Here is a 27,277-nt window from a genome sequence, read left to right on the forward strand (position 1 = left end):
TCAACACTTATTATGGTCAACATTATCAAGGTCAATATTACTATGGTTAACATTCTCATAGTCAACATTTTCATGGTCAACATTTTCATTGTCAACATTATCAGGGTCAACATTACTATGGTTAACATTCTCGTGGTTAACATAGTCATGGTCAACATTATCATGGTCAACATTCTCATAGTTAACATTCTCATGGTTAACATAATCATGGTCAACATTATCATGGTCATCATTATCAATGTCAACATTTTCATGGTTAACATAATAATGGTCAACATTACCATGGTCAACATTCTCATGCTTAACATAATCATGGTCAACATTATCAGGGTCAACATTACTATGGCCAACATTACTATGGTCAATATTATCATGGTCAACATTATAATGGTCAACATTACAATTGTTAATATTCTTTTGGTCATTATTTCTATGGTCAACATTATCATAGTCAACATTCTCATGGTCAACATTACAATCTCAACATTACCATGGTCAACATTATCATGGTCAACATTCTCATGGTTAACATAATCATGGTCAACATTCTCATGGTCAACATTATCATGGTCAACATTCTCATAGTCAACATTATCATGGCCAACATTTTCATGGTCAACATTCTCATGGTCAACTTTCTCATTGTCAACATTCTCATGGTTAACATTATCATGGCCAACATTTTCATGGTCAACATTCTCATGGTCAACTTTCTCATGGTTAACATTCTCATGGTCAACATAAATATTGTTAACATTCTCATGGTCAACATTACTATGGTCAACACTTTCATGATCAACATTATCATTGTCAACATTATCATGGTCAACATTATCATGGTCAACACTTTCATGGTCAACATTTTCATTGTCAACATTATCATTGTCAACATTATCATGGTCAACATTATCATGGTCAACACTTTCATGGTCAACATTTTCATTGTCAACATTATCATGGTCAACATTATCATGGTCAACACTTTCATGGTCAACATTTTCATTGTCAACATTATCATGGTCAACACTTTCATGGTCAACATTTTCATTGTCAACATTATCATTGTCAACATTATCATGGTCAACATTATTATGGTCAACATTCTTATGGTCAACATTATCATGGTCAACATTATCAGGGTCAACATTATCATCGGTAACATTCTCATGATCAACATTATCGTGGTCAACATTCTCATTGTTTACATAATAATGGTCAATATTCTCATGGTCAACATTATCATGGTCAACATTCTCATGGTTAACATAATCATGATGACCATTATCATGGTCAACACTTATTATGGTCAACATTATCACGGTCAATATTATCATGTTCCACATTCTCATGGTCAACATTCTCATGGTCAACATTACTATGGTTAACATTATCATGGTCAATATTATCATGGTCAACATTACTGTGGTCAACATTAAAATGGATAACATTATCATGGTCAACATTATCATGGTCAAGATTACTATGGTAAACATTACCATGGTCAACATTATTATGGTCAACATTTTCATGGTTAACATAATCATGGTCAACATTATCATGGTCAACATTTATATGGTCCACATTATCATGGTCATTATTCTTATTATTAACATTCGCATGGTTAACATAATCATGGTCAACATTATCAGGGTCAACATTCTCATTGTTAAAATAATCATGGTCAACATTTTCAGGGTCAACATTACTATGGTCAATATTATCATGGTCATGATTATTGTCGTCAACATTATCATGATCAACATTTTCATGGTAAACATTCTCATGGTCAACATTATCATGGTCAACATTATCATGGTCAACATTACTATGGTCAACATTCTCATGGTCAACATTAACATGGTCAACATTACAATAGTCAAAATTCTCATGGTCAACATTATTATGGTTAACATTCTCATGGTCAACATTACTATGTCAACATTATCATGGTCAACATTATCATGGTCAACATTATCATTTTCAACGTTATCATGGTCATTATTATTATGGTCAACATTCTCATGGTCAACATTACTATGGTCAACATTCTCATGGTCAACATTCTCATGATCAACATTATCATGGTCAACATTATCATGGTCAACATTTTCATGGTCAACATTTTCATTGTCAACATTATCATGGTCAACTTTCTCATAGTAAACATTATCATGGTCAACATTACTATGGTCAACATTCTCATAGTCAACATTATCATGGCCAACCATTTCATGGTCAACATTCTCATGGTCAACTTTCTCATGGTCAACATGCTCATGGTCAACATTATCATTGTGAACATTCTCATGGTCAACATTATCATTGTCGACATTCTCATGGTCAACATTACTATGGTTAACATTCTCATGGTCAACATTACTATGGTCAACATTCTCATGGTCAACATTACTCTGGTCAAAATTCTCACGATCAATATTATCATGGTCAACATTATCATGGTCAACATTCTCGTTGTCTACATTACAATGGACAACATTACTATAGTCAACATTATCATGGTCAACATTCTCATCGTTAATATTATCATGGTCAACATTCTCATGGTCAACATTCTCATGGTTAACATTCTCATGGTCAACATTCTCATGGTCAACATTCTCATGGTCAACATTATCATGATCAACATTACTATGGTCAACATTACTATGGTTAACATTCTCATGGTCAACATTACTATGGTTAACATAATCATGGTCAACATTATCATGGTCATCATTCTCATGGTCAACATTCTCATGGTTAACATTCTCATGGTCAACATTACCATGGTCAACATTCTCATGGTTAACATAATTATGGTCAAAATTACTATGGTCAACATTACTATGGTCAATATTATCATGGTCAACATTATCATGGTCAACATTACAATTGTTAATATTCTTATGGTCATTATTTCTATGGTCAACATTATTATGGTCAACATTCTCCTGGTCAACATTATAATGTCAACATTACCATGGTCAATATTATCATGGTGAACATTCTCATGGTTAACATAATCATGGTCAACATTATCAGGGTCAACATTCTTATGGTCAACATTCTCATGTTCAACATTATCATTGTCAACATTACTATGGTTAACATTCTCATGGTCAACATTACTATGGTTACTATTTCATGGTCAACATTATCATGCTCAACGTTACTATGGTTAACATTCTCATGGTTAACATTCGCATGGTTAACACAATCATGGTCAACATTATCATGGTCAACACTTATTATGGTCAACATTGTCATGGTCAATATTACTATGGTTAACATTTTCATGGTCAACATAATCATGGTCAACATTATCATGGTCAACACTTATTATGGTCAACATTATCAAGGTCAATATTACTATGGTTAACATTCTCATAGTCAACATTTTCATGGTCAACATTTTCATTGTCAACATTATCAGGGTCAACATTACTATGGTTAACATTCTCGTGGTTAACATAGTCATGGTCAACATTATCATGGTCAACATTCTCATAGTTAACATTCTCATGGTTAACATAATCATGGTCAACATTATCATGGTCATCATTATCAATGTCAACATTTTCATGGTTAACATAATAATGGTCAACATTACCATGGTCAACATTCTCATGCTTAACATAATCATGGTCAACATTATCAGGGTCAACATTACTATGGCCAACATTACTATGGTCAATATTATCATGGTCAACATTATAATGGTCAACATTACAATTGTTAATATTCTTTTGGTCATTATTTCTATGGTCAACATTATCATAGTCAACATTAACATGGTCAACATTACTATAGTCAAAATTCTCATGGTCAACATTATTATGGTTAACATTCTCATGGTCAACATTACTATGTCAACATTATCATGGTCAACATTATCATGGTCAACATTATCATTTTCAACGTTATCATGGTCATTATTATTATGGTCAACATTCTCATGGTCAACATTACTATGGTCAACATTCTCATGGTCAACATTCTCATGATCAACATTATCATGGTCAACATTATCATGGTCAACATTTTCATGGTCAACATTTTCATTGTCAACATTATCATGGTCAACTTTCTCATAGTAAACATTATCATGGTCAACATTACTATGGTCAACATTCTCATAGTCAACATTATCATGGCCAACATTTTCATGGTCAACATTCTCATGGTCAACTTTCTCATGGTCAACATGCTCATGGTCAACATTATCATTGTGAACATTCTCATGGTCAACATTATCATTGTCGACATTCTCATGGTCAACATTACTATGGTTAACATTCTCATGGTCAACATTACTATGGTCAACATTCTCATGGTCAACATTACTCTGGTCAAAATTCTCACGATCAATATTATCATGGTCAACATTATCATGGTCAACATTCTCGTTGTCTACATTACAATGGACAACATTACTATAGTCAACATTATCATGGTCAACATTCTCATCGTTAATATTATCATGGTCAACATTCTCATGGTCAACATTCTCATGGTTAACATTCTCATGGTCAACATTCTCATGGTCAACATTCTCATGGTCAACATTATCATGATCAACATTACTATGGTCAACATTACTATGGTTAACATTCTCATGGTCAACATTACTATGGTTAACATAATCATGGTCAACATTATCATGGTCATCATTCTCATGGTCAACATTCTCATGGTTAACATTCTCATGGTCAACATTACCATGGTCAACATTCTCATGGTTAACATAATTATGGTCAAAATTACTATGGTCAACATTACTATGGTCAATATTATCATGGTCAACATTATCATGGTCAACATTACAATTGTTAATATTCTTATGGTCATTATTTCTATGGTCAACATTATTATGGTCAACATTCTCCTGGTCAACATTATAATGTCAACATTACCATGGTCAATATTATCATGGTGAACATTCTCATGGTTAACATAATCATGGTCAACATTATCAGGGTCAACATTCTTATGGTCAACATTCTCATGTTCAACATTATCATTGTCAACATTACTATGGTTAACATTCTCATGGTCAACATTACTATGGTTACTATTTCATGGTCAACATTATCATGCTCAACGTTACTATGGTTAACATTCTCATGGTTAACATTCGCATGGTTAACACAATCATGGTCAACATTATCATGGTCAACACTTATTATGGTCAACATTGTCATGGTCAATATTACTATGGTTAACATTTTCATGGTCAACATAATCATGGTCAACATTATCATGGTCAACACTTATTATGGTCAACATTATCAAGGTCAATATTACTATGGTTAACATTCTCATAGTCAACATTTTCATGGTCAACATTTTCATTGTCAACATTATCAGGGTCAACATTACTATGGTTAACATTCTCGTGGTTAACATAGTCATGGTCAACATTATCATGGTCAACATTCTCATAGTTAACATTCTCATGGTTAACATAATCATGGTCAACATTATCATGGTCATCATTATCAATGTCAACATTTTCATGGTTAACATAATAATGGTCAACATTACCATGGTCAACATTCTCATGCTTAACATAATCATGGTCAACATTATCAGGGTCAACATTACTATGGCCAACATTACTATGGTCAATATTATCATGGTCAACATTATAATGGTCAACATTACAATTGTTAATATTCTTTTGGTCATTATTTCTATGGTCAACATTATCATAGTCAACATTCTCATGGTCAACATTACAATCTCAACATTACCATGGTCAACATTATCATGGTCAACATTCTCATGGTTAACATAATCATGGTCAACATTATCAGGGTCAACATTTTCATAGTCAAAATTATCATGGTCAACATTTTTATGGTCCACATTATCATTGTCAACATTCTCATGGTTAACATAATCATGGTGTTACGGCCCTAATGGGACGCAACCGGGTTCCTCTCTGATGGTATTAGAGTTTGGGTATCCGGCCCCAAGTTAGTAGAGGCTTTCAAGTAGTGAGCTCCGTAATGCAAGAAAAATAAACAGGTGAGGTACATTAAATACACCAGTTTAACACTTTCTCTATATAAAATTCTTTTCCCACCACCATATATAATAAAAAGTCACAAACGGGAAATATTGCTACCCAATGTATATCTTCGTCTCCCTCTGAAGACGCTGAACACTTGGCGACGCTCACTCTGTGCAGTCTAGCCTAGGTTCCTATTCCCTGGCACTACCGTCTGCAGGTACCAGGAAACCACGATGAATCTACCCTGGCCACAGGGCATCCAAATCACAATTCCACTGGGTGCCCCGTCGTGAAGGCCCACAACCACAGTCCAGCCTGTAGCTGGCAGGTACCAATCAGCCTCGCAGTTAGGCCACTTCTCGACGAATACTAGCTTTGCGAGCCCTAGGCAGGAGCCTGTGTAACTCGCTGGTTACTCTCCTCATTCGGCACCACAATCGGACGTCTCCTCCACAAGCCAGACCGGATACGGCGAATCCCGTCACTGCCACTCCTCAGGCAGACAGTTGAACACTACAGTTCTCGTCCGGCGGCGGCTCACTGCTTCTACAAAGCAGACTGGTGAAGAGACCTTGGCTGCCTTGGGTAGACTGACTCATGGTACATCACAGCAGTCCTAGGTTGACACTGTGAAAGCACACACGTCATCAGTACTGGGACACTACATGGGACCACTAGGAAACATCACCTACTGGCTTATACACAAACGTACAGCTTCTAGCTCAATAGATGGCGCTGATGTTCTGTGCGCCGCCTCACCAGAGGTCAGCACTAGCTACCTCACGAGCTACCAGGACAAGAATCTAGCATGTCGAGCTGGTATATTACTGCCACCACTAGATGGCGTCGTCCATTTCGTGGGGGTTTCGGGAGCTGACTCACAGATGGCGTTGACGTCATTGCTCCGTGTTCTGACGGTGGACTTGGGTTCGTAACACATGGTCAACATTATCAGGGTCAACATTACTATGGTCAACATTACTATGGTCAACAATACTATGGTTAACATTATCATGGTCAACAATATCATGGTCAACATTACTATGATCAACAATATCATGGTCAACATTACTACGGTCAACATTATCATGGTCAACATTTTTATGGTTAACATTCTCATGGTCAACATTACTACAGTTAACATTCTCATGGTCAACATTACTATGGTCAACATTATCATGGTCAATATTCTCATGGTCAACATTACTATGGTCAACATTATCAAGGTCAACATTCTCATGATCAATATTATCATGGTGAACATTCTCATGGTCAACATTATCATGGTCAACATTCTCATGGTCAACATTATCATGGTCAAAATTACCATGGTCAACATTGTCATCGGTAACATTCTTATTATCAACATTATCATTGTCAACATTCTTATGGTCCAGATTATCGTGGTCAACATTCTCATGGTTATCATAATCCTGGTCAACATTCTCATGGTTAACATAATCCTGGTCAACATTATCATGGTTAACATAATCCTGGTCAACATTATCATGGTCAACACTTATTATGGTCAACATTACTATGGTCAACATACTTATGATCAACATTATCATGGTCAACATTATCACGGTTAATATTATCATGGCCCACATTCTCATGGTCAACATTATCACGGTTAATATTATCATGGCCCACATTCTCATGGTCAACATTCTCATGGTCTACATTAAAATGGTTAAAATTATCATGGTCAACATTACTATGGTTAACATTGTCATGGTCAACATTCCTATGGTTAACATTGTCATGGTCAACATTACTTTGGCCAACATTGTCATGGTCAACATTACCGTACATTATTCTTATGATCAACATTATCATTATCAACATTATAATGGTCAACATTCTCATGGTCATCATTACTGTGGTTAACATTACTATGGTTAACATTCTCATGGTCAACTGTTACGGACCCGAGCCGAGCGTCCGAGCACGGAGCGGTGACGACAACACCATCTATGGGTCAACTCCCGAAACCCCCTCCAAATGGACGACGCCATCTAGCGAGGACGGATATACCGGCCACAGGGGCTGGTTTCCCGTCTTGATCAGCTAGTAGTGTAGCTGCTGCTGACCTCTCGTGAGGTGGCGCTTAGACAGCAACGCCATCTATGGAGTGGATAGGTAGACGTTTGTGTCTGAGCCTGTGAGTGAGGTGCCCTAGAGTGTCGTCAGTACTAATGACGTGTCTGATTACAGAGTCGACCTGAGACTGCTGTATTGGACGATGGATCGGTCTACCCAAGGCAGTAATAGTCTCTCCACGAGTTTGCTCTGAGGAAGCTGGGAGTCACCCCAGGACAGACACTGTTGAGAGTGTTAGCCTGCCTGTGACGTGGCAGAGTCGAGGAATCGTCGCATCCGGGGCTGGCTGGTGGAGGAGACTAGCCACTGTGGTGAGGAGAGTGATCTGTGGAATCACACAAGGCTCCTGCCTAGGGCTCGCAACCCTAGTATCGATCGTGGAGTGGCCTACTCAGTGGAGCTGATCGGAACCTGCCAGCTACAGGCTGGATTTGTGGTTGAAGGCCTCCACGACGGTGCACCCAGTGGGACTGTGATTTGGCTGGCCTGTGGCCGGGGTAGATGCGCCGAAAGAATCAGAAGGATTCATCGAAGGCCACGACGAAGAGAACCAGGGCTACTCATCGTGAGCACCGTGGAGCATCCCGTGTCTTCAGAGGAAGACGATTCTGTACATTGTGTATTTATACCCCCCCGTGTGACAGTTTATATATTTATTTATGGTGGTGGTGATCATATATACAAAAGCAGTGTATTTGTATCCCTTCCCCTTTTATTTAACTTGCATTACGGAACACATCCCTTGGAAGCCACTACTAACTTGGGGCCGGATACCCAAACTCTAATAACATCAGAGAAGAACCCCTTTGCGACCCAATAGAGCCGTAACATCAACATTATCATGGTCAACATTATCATGGTCAACATTCTTATGGTCAATATTACTATGGTTAACATTACTATGGTTAACATTCACATGGTCAACATTATTATGGTCAACATTACTAGGGTTAACAATCTCATGGTCAACATTATCATGGTCAACATTATCATTGTCAACATTACTATGGTCAACATTATCATGGTCACCATTATCATGGTCAACATTATCATTGTCAACATTACTATGGTTAACATTATCATGGTCAACATTATCATGGTCAACATTACTATGGTCAACATTCTCATGGTCAACATTCTCATGGTCAACATTACTATGGTCAACATTCTCATGGTCAACATTCTCATGGTCAACATTCTCATGGTCAACATTACTATGGTCAACATTCTCATGGTCAACATTCTCATGGTCAACATTATCATGGTCAACATTACTATGGTCAACATTCTCATGGTCAACATTCTCATGGTCAACATTCTCATGGTCAACATTACTATGGTCAACATTCTCATGGTCAACATTATCATGGTCAACATTGCTATGGTCAACATTCTCATGGTCAACATTCTCATGGTCAACATTCTCATGGTCAAGATAAATATGGTTAACATTCTCATGGTCAACGTTCTCATGGTCAACATTCTCATGGTCAGCATTCTCATGGTCAACATTCTCATGGTCAACATAATCATGGTCAACATTATCAGGGTCAACATTACTATGGTCAACATTACTATAGTCAATATTATCATGGTCAACATTATCATGTTCAACATTACTATTGTTAACATTCTCATGGTCACCATTATCATGGTCAACATTATCATGGTCAATATTATCATGGTCAACATTCCAATGGTCACCATTATCATGGTCAACATTATCATGGTCAACATTATCATGGTCAACATTTTCATGGTCAACATTCTAATGGTCAACATTATCATGGTCAACATTATCATGGTTAACATTATCATGGTGAACATTCTCATGGTCAACATTATCATGGTCAACATTTTCATGGTCAACATTCCAATGGTCGACATTATCATGGTCAACAATATAACACAACGAGAGGGGTTATCACTGACCTGATATCCAAGAAACGTTATCTTATGAAAGGAAACACCAACGTCACTGCATTAAGTTGTTATCTAGACATTATAACATATAATTGCACTTAAAGTTAGCGAATAATTATTTACATTAACTTTAATTAATGACGCGAGACAATTTACCAGGAGATCGTTCGGCTTGAAATCGGTCCCAGGCTGCAATTAGCAGATTAAAGATGACAGTTCTGTCTCCATTGATTGGTCCACATTGCCGGTATGTTTCGGGATGTTTAAAACGGGTTGAATGACACCTTTGTGTAGCGCACGTGTTCCATTGTTGTCACGGCTGAGGGAGCGTAGGTTCTGTGTTGACAAACAGCAGGTATATATGTGTTTTGAAAGGCTTTAGCTCTTGGGTTCCCACCCATTCGAGTCAAATCCGGATATATCAACCTATTCCAAAGGATATTATGGTCACTCATGATATTTCTAGTCCATAGGTGTACTCGTAGTAGCATTTATGTCAGTGCTTTAGCTCTTCGGTCCCATAATTCCAAACAATTTCAGAATATTTATTCCAGCGTGTTTATCTATTTGTGTCTTTCTCTAATTGTGAGTAGTCACCCCTATTTGTACTCACCTGTTTGTAGGTGAGGAACGTCTGCCCTTGCCACGACCCAGCGTGTGGGAAGGGCAGTTCCCGCCAAACACACACCGAAACTACGACGTTGGTACAACGTTCGAACAAGTTTTAACACCTAACCACTTATAACAACCAATATAGCAAGTTGTAACAACGTTCTAATACGTCATAAACACGTTAAGCCAAGATGTAACAACTTTATTACAAGTTGTAACAAGCGGAAAATAGAGACAGTTTCGGTTTGTGTTTCCAGGGTTACTCACCACTTACCTGTGACTGCCTCAGTGAGTCACTAAAACACTGCAGGTAAGTTGTAAACAATTTCTAGCTATTTTAGAGTGTGTGTGTGTGAGAGAGAGTGAGAGGGGGTTTGAGAGAGAGAGAGAGTGTTGACCAGACCACACACTAGAAGGTGAAGGGACGACGACGTTTCGGTCCTCAGGACGGACCGAAACGTCGTCGTCCCTTCACCTTCTAGTGTGTGGTCTGGTCAACATACTTTAGCCACGTTATTGTGAATCATCGCCTGCAGAAAGAGAGAGAGAGAGAGAGAGAGAGAGAGAGAGAGAGAGAGAGAGAGAGAGAGAGAGAGAGAGAGAGAGAGAGAGAGAGAGAGAGACAGACAGAGACAGACAGAGGGAGGGAGGGAGGGAGAGAGACGGAGACAGGGAGGGATAAGAAGAGGGAGATGAAGAAGGAGAGAGAGAGGAAGCGGGGGGGGGGGGGGAGAGAGAGAGAATATTCCAGCATGTGTACTTACCTACTCCTGCCTTAGCTCTTGTCCCCTACTATTCCGAATACCATTCCTACACTTAGCGTGTGTACTCACCTAGTTGTGCTTGCGCGTATTGAGCTCTGGCTCTTTGGTCCCGCCTCTCAACCGTCAATCAACTGGTGTACAGGTTCCTGAGCCTACTGGGCTCTATCATATCTACACCTGAAACTGTGTATGGAGTCAGCCTCCACCACATCACTGCCTAATGCATTCCATCCGTTAACTACTTTGTTCCGTATTTCCCCGTGCATAAGAGTGGCAGCTGCCTCTACCTGCCGCTCTCTACACCATCATGCTGCGATACTCCCTCTCCACCATCATGCTGCGATACTCCCTCTCCACCATCATGCTGCGATACTCCCTCTCCACCATTATGCTGCGATACTTCCTCTACACCATCATGCTGCGATACTCCCTCTACACCATCATGCTGCGATACTCCCTCTCCACCATCAAGCTGCGATACTCCCTCTACACCATCATGCTACGATACTTCCTCTACACCATCATGCTGCGATACTCCCTCTCCACCATCATGCTGCGATACTCCCTCTCCACCATCATGCTGCGATACTTCCTCAACACCATCATGCTGCGATACTCCCTCTCCACCATCATGCTGCGATACTTCCTCAACACCATCATGCTGCGATACTTCCTCTACACCATCATGCTACGATACTTCCTCTACACCATCATGCTACGATACTTCCTCAACACCATCATGCTGCGATACTCCCTCTCCACCATCATGCTGCGATACTTCCTCTCCACCATCATGCTGCGATAGTCCCTCTCCACCATCATGCTGCGATACTTCCTCTCCACCATCATGCTGCGATAGTCCCTCTCCACCATCATGCTGCGATACTTCCTCTACACCATCATGCTGCGATACTCCCTCTCCACCATCATGCTACGATACTCCCTCTCCACCATCATGCTGCGATACTTCCTCTACACCATCATGCTGCGATACTCCCTCTACACCATCATGCTACGATACTTCCTCTACACCATCATGCTACGATACTTCCCCTACACCATCATGCTGCGATACTCCCTCTACACCATCATGCTGCGATACTTCCTCTACACCATCATGCTACGATACTTCCTCTACACCATCATGCTGCGATACTCCCTCTCCACCATCATGCTGCGATACTCCCTCTCCACCATCTTGCTGCGATACTTCCTCTCCACCATCATGCTGCGATACTCCCTCTCCACCATCATGCTGCGATACTTCCTCAACACCATCATGCTGCGATACTCCCTCTCCACCATCATGCTGCGATACTCCCTCTCCACCATCATGCTGCGATACTCCCTCTCCACCATCATGCTGCGATACTCCCTCTCCACCATCATGCTGCGATACTTCCTCTACACCATCATGCTACGATACTTCCTCTACACCATCATGCTGCGATACTCCCTCTACACCATCATGCTGCGATACTTCCTCTACACCATCATGCTACGATACTTCCTCTCCACCATCATGCTGCGATACGTCCTCTACACCATCATGCTACGATACTTCCTCTACACCATCATGCTGCGATACTTCCTCTACACCATCATGCTGCGATACTCCCTCTACACCATCATGCTGCGATACTTCCTCAACACCATCATGCTGCGATACTTCCTCAACACCATCATGCTGCGATACTTCCTCAACACCATCATGCTGCGATACTCCCTCTCCACCATCATGCTGCGATACTTCCTCAACACCATCATGCTGCGATACTCCCTCTACACCATCATGCTGCGATACTTCCTCAACACCATCATGCTGCGATACTCCCTCTCCACCATCATGCTGCGATACTTCCTCTACACCATCATGCTGCGATACTCCCTCTCCACCATCATGCTGCGATACTTCCTCAACACCATCATGCTGCGATACTCCCTCTCCACCATCATGCTGCGATACTTCCTCTCCACCATCATGCTACGATACTTCCTCAACACCATCATGCTGCGATACTTCCTCTACACCATCATGCTGCGATACTTCCTCTACACCATCATGCTGCGATACTTCCTCAACACCATCATGCTGCGATACTCCCTCTCCACCATCATGCTGCCATACTTCCTCTACACCATCATGCTGCGATACTTCCTCTACACCATCATGCTGCGATACTTCCTCTCCACCATCATGCTGCGATACTTCCTCTACACCATCATGCTACGATACTTCCTCTACACCATCATGCTGCGATACTCCCTCTCCACCATCATGCTGCGATACTCCCTCTCCACCATCATGCTGCGATACTTCCTCTACACCATCATGCTGCGATACTTCCTCTACACCATCATGCTACGATACTTCCTCTACACCATCATGCTGCGATACTCCCTCTCCACCATCATGCTGCGATACTCCCTCTCCACCATCATGCTGCGATACTTCCTCTACACCATCATGCTACGATACTTCCTCTACACCATCATGCTACGATACTTCCTCAACACCATCATGCTACGATACTTCCTCTCCACCATCATGCTACGATACTTCCTCAACACCATCATGCTGCGATACTTCCTCAACACCATCATGCTACGATACTTCCCCTACACCATCACAACCTGGAGTCAGAGGTGTGGAGAGCTCCACCACGGACCCCGACCCGGTCCCGAGAGCGCCACACGCCAGGAGCCTGGTGTGCCCCGGTGACTTGTCCAGCACACGCCAACTACCCATTACTTCCCTGGCTCTTAGTTATCCCTCACCTTGCCGCCAGCGTGACGTCACCCGCAGGGGTATGTAAGCACCTGCTAGTGACCCAGCAAGTCTTCAGGGCTCACCATAGCCCGTGATACATGCCCCTCCCCTCTACCAGGTAAGTTACGGGATCACCATAGCCCGTGCTATATGGACACTTCGTTCTGAGTAGCTGAATCTGTAACAACAACAACAATCCAGCAAGGTGTCTGGCCAACACTGAAGAAAGAATGGCTCTTAATCCAACTGAATGGAAAGCCAATCCACTGCACCAAAATATGTTTGCTTACAGAAAAGGTTGATACCTGGTTGATACCTGGTTGATGGGGTTCTGGGAGTTGTTCTACTCCCCAAGCCCGGCCCGAGGCCAGGCTCGACTTGTGAGGTGTTGGAACCACAGAATGCCTTACCTCCCTCCTGGATCATATCAATGACAAACTTGGAATCCTTATTTTTCTTGACCTAGAAAAAGCCTTCGAGTTAGCCAGTGCTCCAGCTACACTATGCTGCCTTGTGGATAAGGAAATCAAAGGACACGCTCTTGCCTTTGCCAAAGGAAGCCTGCTTAACCGAGAAGCTAAAGTCAAATTCCAGGGAGAAACATCGACCTCAAAGAGGCTGGAAAATGGAACTCCGCAGGGAGGAATACTAAGCCCCTTCCTCTTCAACTGTCTCATGGAACAATTCATGAAGCTCAAGCTACCAAAAGCCAAACTTCTTAACTATGCAGACGACTTTGTGGTCATCATCAATGACAAAGGCGCCAGGAACCATGCACAAAAATACCTAGATATTATCAGCAGGGAAGCGGAACGCAGCAGTGAAAATAAACATCAATAAAATAAAAGCAATGGCCGTTAAAATGAGAACTCAAGACATCAGACTGGCAATACAAGGACAAGAAATTGAGTGGGTTGCCTCTTTTCAATACCTGGGAGTCATAATAGACAACCAGTTGAAATTCACTCAAGAAATTGAATATCTTCGGCAACGCTGTAAAGCCAGAAACTCAGCTTTGCGCTCTCTGACCAGTCTTAGAGAGGGTGTATCTCTACCAGTACTCAAAATGTACTACGTTCAAGCAGTTAGGTCACTCATCGACTATGCTGCTCCTGCTCTTACATCCCTCAGTGATAACCAATGGCAGAAACTGGAAGTGTCTCAAATGATGCTCTGAGAACAATGCTGGGAGCACCTATATGGACGCGTAGAGAGAACCTTAGAATGGAAACCAACTTACCAGCATTAGAACACAGGATGAAACAAAGGATAGCCACTATAACAGCAAAACTTGTTGGAACCACCGCCAGACTGTCAATCAAAGACAGCTTACGCAGATCGCTTCACAGAAACCTTCAATATAGAACAACTGCATAGACGGATAATCTAGTGAAGATTCTAGAGAAAGTGGACTTAAAATGGATCATTAAAAATAAAGCGGAAGACAGATCATATCAACACTTTCGGCAGCCTCCTCCATGAGAAGAATCGAGTCTAAAGATAATCATTAAAGGATTATCAGTTACAGAATCAGCATGTGACTCGCAGAGGCTAAGAGCAGTCATAGAACAACAAATGGAAACCATCTGAAGACCTACAACGACTCACATCTTCACAGACGGATCAGTTGATCAAGAAAGAGGTTCTGCTGGCGCAGCAGTTTACACTACCAACCATGAAGCTTACTGGAGCATGAATAGTGGGTGCTCAACATTGCAAACAGAATTATATGCCCTGAAGGAGGCAATAAACTATACAATTGAGAATAATTTACATGATGTCATCATTCATACCGACTCTAAATCTTCGCTCCAGGCATTGTTATCCAGCCAGCACAGAGATAATATATAACTCCTCACAGAAATTCAACATATAGGAAAAGAAGCCCATAATCTAGGACTGTCAATCACTCAAAATTGGATACCAAGTCACATTGGCATAAATGATAATGAAAAGGCAGACTCACTAGCAAAAACTGCCACCGCTCTACCTGTTGTACAGGTTCAAATACCTCCAAGTTTCTCACAGATTAAGTAGCAAATCAAGAAGAAAATATTCTCAACTATCAAAAGTCGCCACAGAGCCAAAGTAGTGGAAGGAAGATCCACTGCGATATGGTACGAACAAGCCACTGGTTACTCCTCTTTCAAGCCTGACAAAAAGATATCCAGAGACATTGCAGTAGCCATACACAGACTCAGACTTGGTTACAAGTGCTGCTGGGAGGTAATGAACCCAATAGTTAAAGAGTGTCACATCTGTAGAACGGAAGCAGAGGCGACACTATTGCACTACTTACTGGAATGTGAAGCTACTGAAGCCCTGCGCATCAAACTCAACATTAATCCAACGACAGCAGCTGCATAAGATGCACATTCCACCGCGACTACAGTGATTAGAAAAGCCGTTAAAGAATGGGACTCACTAGTGAACATTCTGCACCTACATCCGCCACCAAGATAATGTTATTAAAACACGACTAAAACAGAAGCGAAAAAATAACAGGGGGGAAAAAGGAGGAAAAGCCCAAATATCAGAGTAACAAGGTTATCGCGAATAACCGAACTCAATTACGGGCTCACCATAGCCCGTGCTACATGAACATTTAGTTCTGAGTAGCTAAATCTAAAACAACAATAACAACCCAGCAGGCAGAATACTCGTGGTGGTCCCTCGGGTCCTACACGTCCCCTCCGTCACTCCGTCACTCCGTCACTCCGTCACTCCACGTGGTCTCGCTCCGGCGCGTGACGGTGGCGAGGCAGCCTCGTGTACATAGTCTAGAGTCACCCATCCCTCCCTGGGGTTTCTTAAGTAACGTAAATATTAAATTTGTTTATTTTTGGGTGTAAGCCAAGTTTCTCAGGATTTATTAATTTGTTATGATTGTTATTATAAGTAAAGTATTTTAATTATTTATGATTATTGCTTACTCCTACAACTATCACACCGCAAAGGTCATTACCAGTTTTATTTTTTTTATTTAATGTACTTGAGCCAAAGAAGAGCTGGCGGGTAGTTGCTACAGTACCTACAACACATCACAGTACTCACATAGTTGTACCTGCAGGTTGTCAGTTATTGCTAACTATTCCAAAACAGTTCCAGTCACAAGCCTTGAGTGTGTGTGTGTGAATGTGAGTCGTTTCTGCAGACTTTTCCCCGCCATTACAACTCTCGTCTTCCTCACAATATCAGATTCATTTTACTCTGGCAGTGTTGAATATCTCTCCCTCGTTCATGTGTTGAGTGGTGGACCTGTAGTTACCAGGGGCTGATTCACGAAAGCACTTACCCAAGCACTTACGAACCTGAACATCTTTTCTCAATCTTTGGCGGCTTTGTTTACAATTATTAAACAGTTTATGAGCTCCGAAGAACCAGGAGGCTGTTCATAACAATAACGACAGTTGAATGGGAAGTTTTCATGTTTGTAAACTGCTTAATAAATGTAACCAAAGCCGTCAAATATTAAGGAAAGATGTACACGTTCGTAAGTACTTTCGTGAATCTGGCCCCAGACTTCTCTCACTCGGAGGCCTCCTTACAAGTTGCAACAATCGTTGTTGTTGTTGATCAGTTTCCATACACTATCTTGGGGTACCACAGTATAGGTCAAACACGCACACACCAGATGTCACTAATGTACCTTGGGTTGATTGCGGGGGTCAAGGTTCCCGCGGCCCGGTCTCTGACCAGGCCTCCTCGTTGCTGAACTGGTCAACCAGGCTGTTAGACACGGCTGCTAGCAGCCGCGCCTAACCAGGCTGCAGGTTGATGTATGAGTCAACCTACAGTGTTGATTAACCTGGTTGATCAAAACTGATCAACTAGGCTGTGACGTATGAGTCACAGTTTGGTTGATCAGGTATCCTTTGGAGGTGCTTATCAAGTTCTCTCTTGAACACTGTGAGGGGTCGGCCAGTTATGTCCCTTATGTGTAGTGGAAGCGTGTTGAACAGTCTCGGGCCTCTGATGTTGATAGTTCTCTCTTGAACACTGTGAGGGGTCGGCCAGTTATGACCCTTATGTGTAGTGGAAGCGTGTTGAACAGTCTCGGGCCTCTGATGTTGATAGTTCTCTCTTGAACACTGTGAGGGGTCGGCCAGTTATGACCCTTATGTGTAGTGGAAGCGTGTTGAACAGTCTCGGGCCTCTGATGTTGATAGTTCTCTCTTGAACACTGTGAGGGGTCTGCCAGTTATGCCCCTTATGTGTAGTGGAAGCGTGTTGAACAGTCTCGGGCCTCTGATGTTGATAGTTCTCTCTTGAACACTGTGAGGGGTCGGCCAGTTATGCCCCTTATGTGTAGTGGAAGCGTGTTGAACAGTCTCGGGCCTCTGATGTTGATAGAGTTCTCTCTCAGAGTACCTATTGCACATCTGCTCTTCAACGGGGGTATTCTGCACATCCTGCCATGTCTTCTGGTCTCATGTGGTGTTATTTCTGTGTGCAGGTTTGGGACCAGCCCCCTCTACTATTTTCCCCGTGTAAATTATTGTGTATCTCTCCCGCCTGCGCCCAAGTGAATACAGATTTAGGCATTTTAGTCGGCCCCAATAGTTTAGATGTTTTACTGAGTGGATTCTAGCAGTAAAGGATCTCTGCACGCTCTCCAGGTCAGCAATTTCTCCAGCTTTGAAAGGGGCTGTCATTGTGCAGCAGTACTCCACTCTAGAGAGCACTAGCGTCTTGAAGAGTATCATCATCGATACAGCATCTCTAGTGTGAAAAGTTCTTGTTATCCAACCTGTCATTTTTCTTGCAGTTGTGACGGCTACTTTATTGTGTTCTTTAAAGGTAAGGTCTTCCAACATGAGTACACCCATGAATACACCTATTAGTACATTACATCAGTATTTTGTTTGTCTTCCATGGCGTCTAGTGCCATGTCATAGTGGTCCAGCAACTGTGACAGGCAAGAGCACCCTGTTCTGAACCCATGTTGTCCGGGGTTATGTAGTCGCTGTGATTCCAAGTGTGTTGTGACCCTTTCACAGATTTTTATGATGTGTGATGTTAGTGCTATTGACTTACAGTCTTTTGCCTCTGCTTTATTCTCTCCTTTATGGAGTGGTGCTATCTTTGCTGTATATAGTATGTCAGGGATGACACCAGTATCTAGGCTCGTCTCCAAATTTTTGGGGGCCTGCGACAGTGTTTTTGTTACAGCTCTTGGTGAATACCCTCCAAACACACACCGAAACTACGACGTTGGTACAACGTTCGAACAAGTTTTAACACCACCTAACCAGTTATAACAACCAATATATCAAGTTGTAACAACGTTCCAATACGTCATAAACACGTTAAGCCAAGATGTAACAACTTTATTACAAGTTGTTACAAGCGGAAAATAGAGACAGTTTCGGTTTGTGTTTCCAGGGTATGGAGTTCCAGGAATAAGGGCCTGGTGCAGAATGCATAGGCATACTATCTGTGGCTACTTCTAAATTAAGTGGAGTTAGGGTGACATCTGATATATGATTTAAAGTTGATATGACAATCATGAAGAATTCGTTTGGGTTTTCAATCTTTAGTGTATTTAATGGATCACTGAAAACAGAGTCGTACTGATTCCTCAATATTTCGCTCATTTCTTTGTTGTCATCTGTGAAAGTTTCATCTCCATTTCGCAGGGGCCCGATTCTGGATGTAGTTTTTGTTCTAGATTTTGCATAGGAGAAAACGTATTTCGGACTTCACTCTATTTCGCTAATGGTCTTTTGGTCTCTCTGCCTCTCCTGGATTTTATACAATTCTTGTACCTCTAATTCGATCGGGTTTCTATTTCTCTACCTAACCTACTTCGCCGTTCTTGAGATTCGTCAAGTTGTTCTGCGATTCGTTTTCTTCGCCAATAGAGGGGAACGACGTTCCCGTTCCAGTCTGCATATCTTCCTCTTAGAGGTCTGCGGCTTGAGCGTATTTCTAGTGCCACCAACTTTATTGTCTCGATACACTGGTTTAGATTTGTATTTTCTAGCTGTTCTTCCCGTCTTGTATCTGAGAGGTCTTAGTTTATTTGGGCCTGGTTAACAAACCAGGATATACTAACCTAACCTAACCTAACCTAACCTAACCTAACCTAACCTAACAAACCTGGATATACTAACCTAACCTAACCTAACCTAACCTAACCTAACCTAACCTAACAAACCTGGATATACTAACCTAACCTAACCTAACCTAGTCCATTTTTCTCACTCCAAATTTAAAGTTAGACGTCATACAGACAGTCCATGTGTTTCTTTGTTGTTGTTATTGATGACCAAACCGCTCATCAGGACATTAAGAAACGTCCGTTGTGGGTCGTTATCAAGTCGTCCTGATAACGTGACTTCAGACACGTTATTGGGTAATTGTGTTATTATACAAAGGATTTTAAGGACCAGACAATATTCACCTCTAAAGTATTTTTAAAACAAGGAATATTTCTTCAAATTTCATTCTCATATTTTATATGTTTGGGTTAACCCAACCTTTATTATTTAGAAGATAAGCCTTGTTCACAAGTGCCTACATACTATCTCCTTAATCAACCCCACGATGATATTATGCCTCTTTAGTTTAATGATCAATATGTTATTTAATAATATATAGTTTAACGTCATATACTACAGGTACGTTGATGATATTTTTATGCAGGTACCTGATGTTAGACGCCTGCAACAGCTGAAGGAGGCATTCGAGCAAAATTCGGTGTTAAGTTTCACTTACGATATAGAGAGTGATGCGAGGCTGTCCTTTCTAGATGTAACAGTCACGGAGAGGAATGGTGGCTTCCACACTGCAGTCTACACTAAGGAAACGAACATTGGAATGTTCCTTAATGCCAACAGTGACTGCTCAGACAGGTACAAGAGGAGTGTCGTCAACGCTTATGTCAACCGTGCTCTCACTCATAGCTCTGGTTGGAAGCAGGGCGACAAAGAACTCTGTAGAGTAAGGCAGGTCCTAGTCAACAACGGCTTCTCAAATGGTTATGTTGAAGACGTCATCAAATGAAAGGTGAAACGCCATGCAACCTTTGAAGAGTCAACTAACACAACACCTGTACCCCCCCCTCCCCCCCCCCCCATTAGACTGTTTTACAGGAACTTCTTTTCGACTGCTCATAAAATGGAGGAAAGTGTCCTGAAAGATATAATAAATAGGAACGTTATCCCCACGGACAAAAATCAGAATATATAATGAACAATTTACTATAAAACCAAGAAAACGGCCAACCTACTCATGAGAAACTTTCCAGACACCAAGCAGAACGCCCTGAAGGAAACCAACGTCGCCTATGCCTTCACATGCCCGCTTGGGGGACTGTAAGCCTCAAATTTCAGTATATAGGCAAGACAACAACGTCTCTTTTCAGGCGATTAACGATGCATGAACAACAGGGCTCCATCAAGGAACATATAATCTCCACACACAACCAGACCATCACCAGAGAAATCTTAACAAGTAACACAGAAATTATCGATAGGTACAGCTATAACAGGAGCCTCTACATCAGCGAGGCCCCACACATCAAAAAGTTAAAGCCAGCAATCAACAGTCAGTTTACACATAATTACATTCTACTCACTTAAAGACCCAGAACCAGCACAGAAGCAAAGAGATAAATGTATACCCATGGTCATATGACCTGTATATACCCATTGTTTCGTGTTCTGTCTTTTCCCATTGATTTGTTTCCTGCCACCTCACCCAAAAACGTATTTAAGCATGATCTAAGTATGCAAAAACATTGTCTTTGAAAATGTAAGTGTTCTTGCGAAACGCTTGTAGGCGTCAGACCATAAATAAAAAGTAAAAATGAACTTTGGAGAGTAAATTTTTTAACTACCCCTCGACAGTGAAGAAAAACATAAGAAATATTGACAAGATTCGTGTTAGAATAATTAATCATCCCCTTTCGGTCATACTCAACAACATATATATATGTATACTAGCTGCGCCCGGCCACGCGTTGCTGTGGCTCAGCAACGCACATGTATTGCAGAGCAACCTTTCTCGGTCTCCTAGTCCTCCCCACCATTCCCCTCTCCCTCGTCTCCTCGTCCTCCCCACCATCTCTCACTTCCATCCGCTCGTCCTCCCCACCATTCCCCACTCCCTCGTTCGATGCCTTCCCAAATGGTCTGATGTTCCCATCAGAGAATTGGGAACATCAAGTGGTCTGATGTTCCCATCACTGAAATATAAGAAAAACAGTTAAAAAATGAAATGAAAATATGAAAAAGTAAAATAATAAACTATACTCACAAAATGAACGGAATGGTAAACAACACAGCTCATTTCGAACGCAATTCACACAAGATAATTAAATCAAAATCTATGAAAATTTAATTTATCAATGCAATCAGAAACATTGAAATGGAATTGAAACATATTTAGTATAGCCTGTGTTGGTCTTATGTGCAACAGATGGCGCTGTTTTTCAAGAAAAGCATAGTTTTACCTGTCACAGGTGTGGCATCTATACTTATAATTACGAAATGAACGGTATGGTAAACAACACAGCTCAATTCCAGCACAATGTCACACAAAATAATTCAATAAAAAATATAATAAATCGAAATCTATAAAAACAAAGTTTATCAATGCAATAGGAAACATTGAAATGGAATTCGTGACATATTTAGTATAGCGTGTATGTTGCTATTATGTGCAACAGATGGCGCTGTTTTTCAAAAACGCATGTTTTTACCTGTCACAGGGGTGGCATCTATATAGCAGGAATGTAAAAAGACGCGCCTATTCGAATGAATCGTTGTGTCAGAATTTCAAAGCAATCGGTAAAGAGGTTTCAAAAATTTCTCTCACATGAAAAACACTCGTAAAACAGTTTTTCAAAAAAGCATGTTTTACAGTCACAGACGTAACATCAATATGATATGTATATATATATGTCGTACCTAGTAGCCAGAACGCACTTCTCAGCCTACTATGCAAGGCCCGATTTGCCTAATAAGCCAAGTTTTACTGAATTTTTATATTTTCTCTAATTTTTTTCTTATGAAATGGTAAAGATACCCATTTCATTATGTATGAGGTCAATATTTTTTTATTGGAGTTAAAATTAACGTAGATATATGACCGAACCTAACCAACCCTACCTAACCTAACCTAACCTATCTTTATAGGTTAGGTTAGGTTAGGTAGCCGAAAAAGTTAGGTTAGGTTAGGTTAGGTAGGTTAGGTAGTCGAAAAACAATTAATTCATGAAAACTTGGCTTATTAGGCAAATCGGGCCTTGCATAGTAGGCTGAGAAGTGCGTTCTGGCTACTAGGTACGACATATATATATATATATATATATATATATATATATATATATATATATATATATATATATATATATATGTCGTACCTAGTAGCCAGAACGCACTTCTCAGACTACTATGCATGGCCAAATTTGCCTAATAAGCCAAGTTTTCATGAATAAATTGTTTTTCGACTACCTAACCTACCTAACCTAACCTAACCTAACGTTTTCGGCTACCTAACCTAACCTAACCTATAAAGATAGGTTAGGTTAGGTTAGGTAGGGTTGGTTAGGTTCGGTCATATATCTGCGTTAATTTTAACTCAAATAAAAACAAATTGACCTCATACATAATAAAATGGGTAGCTTTATCGTTTCACAAGAAAAAAATTAGAGAAAATATATTAATTCAGAAAAACTTGGCTTATTAGGCAAATCGGGCCTTGCATATTAGGCTGAGAAGTGTGTTCTGGCTACTAGGTACGACATATATATATATATATATATATATGTCGTACCTAGTAGCCAGAACGCACTTCTCAGCCTACTATGCAAGGCCCGATTTGCCTAATAAGCCAAGTTTTCATGAATTAATTGTTTTTCGACTACCTAACCTACCTAACCTAACCTAACCTAACTTTTTAGGTTAGGTTAGGTAGGTTAGGTAGTCGAAAAACAATTAATTCATGAAAACTTGGCTTATTAGGCAAATCGGGCCTTGCATAGTAGGCTGAGAAGTGCGTTCTGGCTACTAGGTACGACATATATATATATATATATATATATATATATATATATATATATATATATATATATATATATATATATATTAGTATATAAAATCAGAGATACGTAAGTTCTAATCAGTTGTGTATTTGTGAAGTCTTTTTTTCTTATGAAATGATAAAGCTACCCATTTCATTATGTAAGAGGTTAATTTTTTTTATTGGAGTTAAAATTAACGTAGATATATGAACGAACCTAACCAACCCTACCTAACCTAACCTAACCTATCTTTATAGGTTAGGTTAGGTTAGGTAGCCGAAAAAGTTAGGTTAGGTTAGGTTAGGTAGGTTAGGTAGTCGAAAAACAATTAATTCATGAAAACTTGGCTTATTAGGCAAATCGGGCCTTGCATAGTAGGCTGAGAAGTGCGTTCTGGCTACTAGGTACGACATATATATATATATATATATATATATATATATATATATATATATATATATATATATATATATATATATATATATATATATATATATATATATATATTAGTATATTTTGGTAGCAGTCTTTCCTGTAGACATATATTATTAAATATGACCGAAAAAGTAAGATTAATAATTCTAACACGAATTTTCTCAATCTTTCGTACATTACGCTTCACTGTTGGAGGTAAATCAAAAATCACTTCTCCAAAATTCATTTTTATTTCTAGTCTGACGCGACACGGGCGCGTTTCGTAAAACTTATTACATTTTCAAAGACTTCACAAATACACAACTGATTAGAACTTACGTATCTCTGATTTTATATCTACATTTGAGTGAGGTGGGAGGGGTGATGTGGCATTAACACAAGACAGAACAAGAGGGGATATTAATAGGGTATTAAAAGTATCAACACAAGACAGAACAGAAACAATGGGTATTGAATAGAAGTGTTTGTAGAAAGCCTATTGGTCCATATTTCTTGATGCTTCTATATTGGAGCGGAGTCTTGAGGTGGGTAGAATATAGTTGTGCAATAATTGGCTATTGATTGCTGGTGTTGACTTCTTGATGTGTAGTGCCTCGCAAACGTCAAGCCGCCTGCTATCGCTGTATCTATCGATGATTTCTGTGTTGTTTACTAGGATTTCTCTGGCGATGGTTTGGTTATGGGAAGAGATTATATGTTCCTTAATGGAGCCCTGTTGCTTATGCATCGTTAAACGCCTAGAAAGAGATGTTGTTGTCTTGCCTATATACTGGGTTTTTTGGAGCTTACAGTCCCCAAGTGGGCATTTGAAGGCATAGACGACGTTAGTCTCTTTTAAAGCGTTCTGTTTTGTATCGTGATCCAGCCTGTACTCCTCTTGACATGCCAGAAAGTATTCTGAGGAAACTACTCCAAGCTTGTACTAAAGAGGCACCCTTCTTGAGCCCGGATGGGCACATGTATAAGCAAGTAGATGGGGTCGCCATGGGTTCTCCCCTAGGTGTCCTGTTTGCAAACTTCTACATGAGTACCATCGAGCAAAAAGTCTTAGTCGACATGAACTTGAAACCGGCCATATACTGCAGGTATGTTGACGACATTTTTACACAGGTACCTGATGTCAGACATCTGCAGGAGCTGAAGGAGGCATTTGAGCAGAGTTCCGTGCTGCGTTTCACTTACGAGACGGAAAAGGATGGGAAGCTGCCTTTTCTAGATGTAACAGTCATGGAAAAGGGCGGAGGTTTCCACACTGCAGTCTACACTAAGGAAACAAACATAGGAATGTGCCTAAATGCCAACAGCGACTGCCCTGACAGGTACAAGAAGAGTGTTGTTAACGCATACGTCGACCGTGCTCTCAGCCACAGCTCAGAATGGAAGCAAGTCGACGAAGAACTCTGTAGGGTAAGGCAGGTCCTAGTCAATAACGGCTTCTCCAATGGTTTCATCGAAGACATCATAAGAAGGAAAGTGAAAAGCCATGCAACCTCTGAAGAGACAACTAACACAACACCTATACCCCCTATTAGACTATTTTACAGGAACTTCTTTTCCACAGCTCATAAAACGGAGGAAAGGGTCCTGAAAGATATTGTTAATAGAAACATTATCCCTACAGACAAAAATCAGAGGATACAACTGACGATTTACTATAAAACCAGAAAAACGGCCAGCCTACTCATGAGAAACTCTCCAGACACAAAACAGAACGCTTTAAAAGAGACTAACGTCGTCTATGCCTTCAAATGCCCACTTGGGGACTGTAAGCTCCAAAAAACCCAGTATAAAGGCAAGACAACAACATCTCTTTCTAGGCGTTTAACGATGCATAAGCAACAGGGCTCCATTAAGGAACATATAATCTCTTCCCATAACCAAACCATCGCCAGAGAAATCCTAGTAAACAACACAGAAATCATCGATAGATACAGCGATAGCAGGCGGCTTGACGTTTGCGAGGCACTACACATCAAGAAGTCAACACCAGCAATCAACAGCCAATTATTGCACAACTATATTCTACCCACCTCAAGACTCCGCTCCAATATAGAAGCATCAAGAAATATGGACCAATAGGCTTTCTACAAACACTTCTATTCAATACCCATTGTTTCTGTTCTGTCTTGTGTTGATACTTTTAATACCCTATTAATATCCCCTCTTGTTCTGTCTTGTGTTAATGCCACATCACCCCTCCCACCTCACTCAAATGTAGATATAAAATCAGAGATACGTAAGTTCTAATCAGTTGTGTATTTGTGAAGTCTTTGAAAATGTAATAAGTTTTACGAAACGCGCCCGTGTCACGTCAGACTAGAAATAAAAATGAATTTTGGAGAAGTGATTTTTGATTTACCTCCAACAGTGAAGCGTAATGTACGAAAGATTGAGAAAATTCGTGTTAGAATTATTAATCTTACTTTTTCGGTCATATTTAATAATATATATATATATATATATATATATATATATATATATATATATATATATATATATATATATGAATGAAAACTCACACCCCAGAAGTGACTCGAACCCATACTCCCAGAAGCAACGCAACTGGTAACTACAGGGCGCCTTAATCCGCTTGACCATCACGGCCGTCAAAAGGAAGTGATAGC

General features: G+C 40.5%; 7 protein-coding genes across 7 annotated transcripts; 2 read left to right on the forward strand and 5 right to left on the reverse strand.

Annotated features, from left to right (window-relative positions):
* Positions 1-3,267, reverse strand: LOC138365338 (protein PFC0760c-like). Its single transcript, XM_069325635.1, has 6 exons — positions 3,130-3,267; positions 2,361-2,951; positions 1,932-2,273; positions 1,497-1,839; positions 477-1,375; positions 1-414 (listed from the first exon to the last, which is right to left on the reverse strand). The coding sequence occupies exons 1-6, from the start codon at positions 3,265-3,267 to the stop codon at positions 1-3; spliced, it is 2,727 nt and encodes a 908-aa protein (XP_069181736.1).
* Positions 3,268-3,329: 62 nt separating this feature from the next.
* LOC123760183 (homeobox protein 2-like) lies at positions 3,330-5,201 on the reverse strand. The gene is made up of 4 exons (XM_069325637.1): positions 5,064-5,201; positions 4,285-4,885; positions 3,846-4,188; positions 3,330-3,804 (listed from the first exon to the last, which is right to left on the reverse strand). Exons 1-4 carry the CDS (start codon positions 5,199-5,201, stop codon positions 3,330-3,332), a joined length of 1,557 nt encoding a protein of 518 aa, XP_069181738.1.
* A 62-nt stretch (positions 5,202-5,263) lies between these two features.
* Positions 5,264-6,916, reverse strand: LOC138365339 (phospholipid scramblase-like). The gene is made up of 2 exons (XM_069325638.1): positions 6,801-6,916; positions 5,264-5,693 (listed from the first exon to the last, which is right to left on the reverse strand). Exons 1-2 carry the CDS (start codon positions 6,914-6,916, stop codon positions 5,264-5,266), a joined length of 546 nt encoding a protein of 181 aa, XP_069181739.1.
* LOC138365340 (phospholipid scramblase-like) lies at positions 6,913-7,551 on the reverse strand. Its single transcript, XM_069325639.1, has one exon. It carries the CDS (start codon positions 7,549-7,551, stop codon positions 6,913-6,915), a length of 639 nt encoding a protein of 212 aa, XP_069181740.1.
* Positions 7,552-8,909: 1,358 nt separating this feature from the next.
* LOC138365341 (phospholipid scramblase-like) lies at positions 8,910-11,462 on the reverse strand. Its single transcript, XM_069325640.1, has 3 exons — positions 11,448-11,462; positions 9,480-9,887; positions 8,910-9,257 (listed from the first exon to the last, which is right to left on the reverse strand). The coding sequence occupies exons 1-3, from the start codon at positions 11,460-11,462 to the stop codon at positions 8,910-8,912; spliced, it is 771 nt and encodes a 256-aa protein (XP_069181741.1).
* Positions 11,463-11,725: 263 nt separating this feature from the next.
* Positions 11,726-12,223, forward strand: LOC138365342 (shematrin-like protein 1). The gene has a single exon (XM_069325641.1). The coding sequence runs from the start codon at positions 11,726-11,728 to the stop codon at positions 12,221-12,223; it is 498 nt and encodes a 165-aa protein (XP_069181742.1).
* Positions 12,224-12,292: 69 nt separating this feature from the next.
* On the forward strand, positions 12,293-14,140 carry LOC123760185 (NADH-ubiquinone oxidoreductase chain 2-like). Its single transcript, XM_045745693.1, has one exon. The coding sequence runs from the start codon at positions 12,293-12,295 to the stop codon at positions 14,138-14,140; it is 1,848 nt and encodes a 615-aa protein (XP_045601649.1).
* The last annotated feature ends 13,137 nt before the right edge of the window (positions 14,141-27,277 follow it).

The sequence above is a fragment of the Procambarus clarkii genome, chromosome 16 (assembly GCF_040958095.1).
Source record: "Procambarus clarkii isolate CNS0578487 chromosome 16, FALCON_Pclarkii_2.0, whole genome shotgun sequence".
NCBI lineage: Eukaryota > Metazoa > Arthropoda > Malacostraca > Decapoda > Cambaridae > Procambarus > Procambarus clarkii.